The 4,057-nt window shown below is 40.5% G+C and overlaps 1 protein-coding gene across 2 annotated transcripts; it reads right to left on the reverse strand.

Annotated features, from left to right (window-relative positions):
• Positions 1-543: 543 nt before the first annotated feature.
• On the reverse strand, positions 544-4,051 carry LOC119340993 (lipase-like). Of its 2 annotated transcripts, XM_037612896.1 has the most exons (10): positions 3,827-4,051; positions 3,275-3,348; positions 3,103-3,168; positions 2,928-2,975; positions 2,776-2,843; positions 2,481-2,553; positions 2,241-2,402; positions 1,293-1,487; positions 1,059-1,147; positions 544-967 (listed from the first exon to the last, which is right to left on the reverse strand). In XM_037612896.1, exons 1-10 carry the CDS (start codon positions 3,891-3,893, stop codon positions 775-777), a joined length of 1,035 nt encoding a protein of 344 aa, XP_037468793.1. In that variant the 5' UTR covers positions 3,894-4,051; the 3' UTR covers positions 544-774. The 2 variants fall into 2 exon arrangements, with proteins under 2 accessions (XP_037468793.1, XP_037468798.1); XM_037612901.1 differs by lacking the exon at positions 544-967 and having other exon boundaries at positions 1,090-1,221.
• Between the last annotated feature and the right edge of the window lie 6 nt (positions 4,052-4,057).

Consider the following 4,057-nt stretch of genomic DNA (forward strand, 5'->3'; position numbering starts at 1 on the left):
CGAAAAGAAAGTTGTCATCAAAACGTTCGGAGTTGTCATGTGTTCGTGCCACAGTTGCGGCACTTATCAGGGTCCTATTTTGGCTTCCATCAGCATATCAACTATGGCATTCCATTAAAAACCAAGTGTAATCCAGAAGTTCCGACTAAAGTCACATAAAAAGAAAAGGTGGATGTAATCTTCATTAGGTTCATCATCACACATAAACACATCTGTTATTTTCAACATAGAAATTCTTTCTGATTAGTAGACCCCATGTGTTCAGTCTGTCTTAAAGGAGAAGCCAAAAAAAAAAGAATTTCTATTTAGGGAGACAGCTTGATTTCCATATCCAATGAAATGTATGTACTATAGTCATGCAGATTTTTAAATTTTTATCACATCCTTGTAAAGTTTAATACTCTAACTTGAATATCAAAACCAGGCAATTGTAAAACAAAGCATTTGATGGGAGGTATGTCAAAAACCATTGTGTATAGACATCCTCAACATTTCTGAAAACATTGATACCACAAACTGACCTGTGCACTTCACCATACATAATGAAAGCAACCGCCATGCTTAAATAAATTAAATTATATACAAGAATATGAACAAGTTAATCAGCATAGATATGTTTGTACATTTCAGAAATACACCCTCAGCTAGGATAATTTAATCCAGCCAGGATCACACGCGTATATATACATGAGATAGTGCTTTGATTGCCAACAAGAATATTGTACTTTGGCAAAAAAAAAACATCAAAATAAATCCATGTAATCTTGAGCTTGTTTACTGTGTACTGAGTAGCTGACCAACTGATAAACCAGGCTGCTTCGAGAAGACAATAGCACCGTCTACAGTGTCAACTTTGTGCCTGAGCATATTGTCATCCGTGACGATCCTGCATGATCCGCGCGACTCGGAATGCATGCTGATGCCAAGATAGTGGATATGGTCTTGCACGCTATTTCCACTCACGGACCTGAATAGAAAAGCAATGTTAGGGTGAAAGAACATCAGCTGGCAAAGAGTTCACTAAGGACAGAATGTTAAAACGCGAGAGCGGGAAGGACCTGCTGCAAGTGGGGTCTTCACCAGAATCGTCACAGATTTGCTCGATCGGGTATACTAGGCTATCGAGTCCAATATTATGAACCCAAAGCTGAAAATATATGTGAAATACGCCAGAAAATGGACAGGATACGGTTAAATGACGGATAATTTTCACCACATCTCCTAGAAAAGCATAAACATCACTAGAGTTTTAGTTATTAGCAAAGGTGGAAGTGAAACAGAACGATGCATACCTCTCGTGGGAAATGATGGTAGGTTTTCTGTGGGAAGTACTGGTAGTACGGGGGTAGATGAGGCACAATATCATGTGCGTTGGTAACTCGAATTGCGTTTGGCAAGTATTTCTTAAAGTGGGTAGCAAACACAGCATTACCAATCCGAGGTTGCCCAAATGTCAGCAGGGTCACGTCCTTTAACCCATAGTTGACCTACAAGAACACAGAAATATGTGTTATCATGGTGGCTAAAATCAGAAGCATGTCTTACTTTTCAGGATAGACAAAAACAGACGCTAGTACTACTTATGCTTGATGCCCTGTTCAAATATACCATAGTTAAAAAAGGCGCGCCTAAGCAAGCGCTTAAGCGCGCCTATGCTCTAGGCGTTGGCAAAACGCATTGCGTATAACTACGCTTAATCTATGCATAACTGCGCATAAGCATGCGCTTTGGTCAGTAAAGCGCAAGGCGGTGGTAAAACGCACAATTAACGCCTAACGCTTTTTTGAACTATGAAATATACAGAAGGTGTACTGTCCACACATGAACAAAGATAGTTACACCTGCCTCGTCTAAGATTTTTGTATTTAGAAGAACAAGCACAGAAATCAAATTATACTATCACTGAGGTGCTTGATCGGCTGACACTTGCTGTGATTCCCGACAATTTATTAGTAATAACTAGTCTGTCAAATGTAAAGAGAGTTCAGTCTGAGAATTGTGCACTAATTATGTAGTATTGATTTTAGTGATGTTAGAAGTTCTCTCAATGCATTTTATACACATGAATGAATCGATTAAAACTAAGAACAGAGGAGGAATGGAATCCCCAACAATGCACCCTATTCCATTCAAAAAGTACAGCTTGTAGTAGAATTTAGCAGGAGGATGAATTCATGAAAAGTAGAGAAACTTCTAAATAAATGAAAGCATATCTTCTTCAGACAAATATTAGCACTCACAATAAGATCAAGGGCACAAAACGAAGCCATGGCCCCTCCCATGGAATGTCCTGTCACCATGATGGGAATATTGCCATATGCTTCCCTGGTCTTCTGGATGCCGTTGATGACTCCATCACGCAATGTAGTATTATGATATGCAGAATAAAACCCACTGTGCACCTATAAACAGATAGATCACCAACATTAATACTGTGCATGAACCAGCATTTTTATCATAAATACTTTAGCCATGCCGACCTTTGCTTCAGTCATGCCTGGATAGTCAAAATCAAGTTGTTTCCAAAATAAGTCCTCAATCCAATTCTGGATGCTGAGAGAATGGAGGAGAAACATTATTTACATAAAAATAACAGGATGTGAACTATGTCAAATTTATCTGATTGAGCAAGACTTGAGGTACCAATTTAAGATACCTCACATCTTAGAAATAATTCATTTTTTCTGATGTTATATGCTTACTGAATAATGCGTTCCAAAGCAGCCTTTATAATAAGTAATAACCACTAATAAGGAAAAGATATAGAAGAAGAACCTGTTCTCCTGAGTCCCTCTGAATGCAACTACAACAGCATTCATGTCACTTGCAAAACCGACATATGCCTGGCTCATCAAAACTATCAACATCAATGTGAAAGAAGAGTATATTCAAGGCAAAAAAGAAAGATCATGGATAGAGGGAATAACCTCCAAGCAATTTTTCACATCAATAATCAGCTCGATCACCTCGAACCCCTGCGTCATAAAACAAACCTAATCAGTCAACCACACCAAACTACATATGAATAATGATAAATCTTGAACAAACCATCTTCTTGCCCTTTCCTTAAAAAAATCATGCATAAGAGACGAGGAAGAATACCTCCGTTAAGTCACCACATTTTTCACAGGTCCAGGTGAATAACTGTGACAGATCATTAGTATAAACCTGTAAAAAAAACATCACCAATGTTCAAACCCATTACTACTGGATAAATATTACACTAGAAACCTGAATTGGACGATGAACAAGACAAGATGACAGGCAAGCTTACTGCTGAAGTATACTCTGCAAGCGTCTTGGCGAGAGTGGAATCAAATGCTGGCGCTTGTCTTTTGTTCTTGAGTTCTGAATGAAGAAAACAGGACCAACATGAGAATACAAGAATGCGTTGAGTAATCGATCATGACGCGGTATAGAACCGAGTAGCTAGGCTAAGAATCATTGCAGAGGATGACAAGGTATATATGGACAGGCATATAATTTTTTTTGGAGTTTGAGCACATAACATGAGTCAATCAAAGTACTCCCTCCGTAAAGAAATATAAGAGTGTTTACATAACTACTTTAGTGATCTAAACACTCTTATATTTGTTTACAGAGGGATATAAAACAACATGTGGTGAACTTGTGATCAAACAACGGCTGGTTGATAATGGCGACCTAGTTCCTAATCGATTCCTGAACATAGCCACAACATTGCCCTGACCCGAGGCAAGCTTAACCGGCAACCAGGGCAGGTTCGCAGCACATGTAGAAACCAAGTAACTAGCGGATAGCGGATGACGGTATTTTCCCAGGGCGAGAGAAAAGCGAGCAGCCGTACCTCTCCCGGAGCAAAGCAGCAGCAAGCACATTAGAACCGAGGCCTGCAGCCACCGCCGCCGCTCCATCCCCTCGAACCGCGGCGCGAGAATCCACCAAACACACCGAGCCGGGGCGGAGCAAGACCCCCCTCCAGGCCAGATTCTGTCTGCGCGCGAGCGGGCCCGCTCCTCGCCGGCGGGAGAAACCTCGGCCCGATCGAGCGAGGGGCAATCAATCAATGATTAGGGAG

Source organism: Triticum dicoccoides, chromosome 1B (genome assembly GCF_002162155.2).
Source record: "Triticum dicoccoides isolate Atlit2015 ecotype Zavitan chromosome 1B, WEW_v2.0, whole genome shotgun sequence".
Lineage (NCBI taxonomy): Eukaryota > Viridiplantae > Streptophyta > Magnoliopsida > Poales > Poaceae > Triticum > Triticum dicoccoides.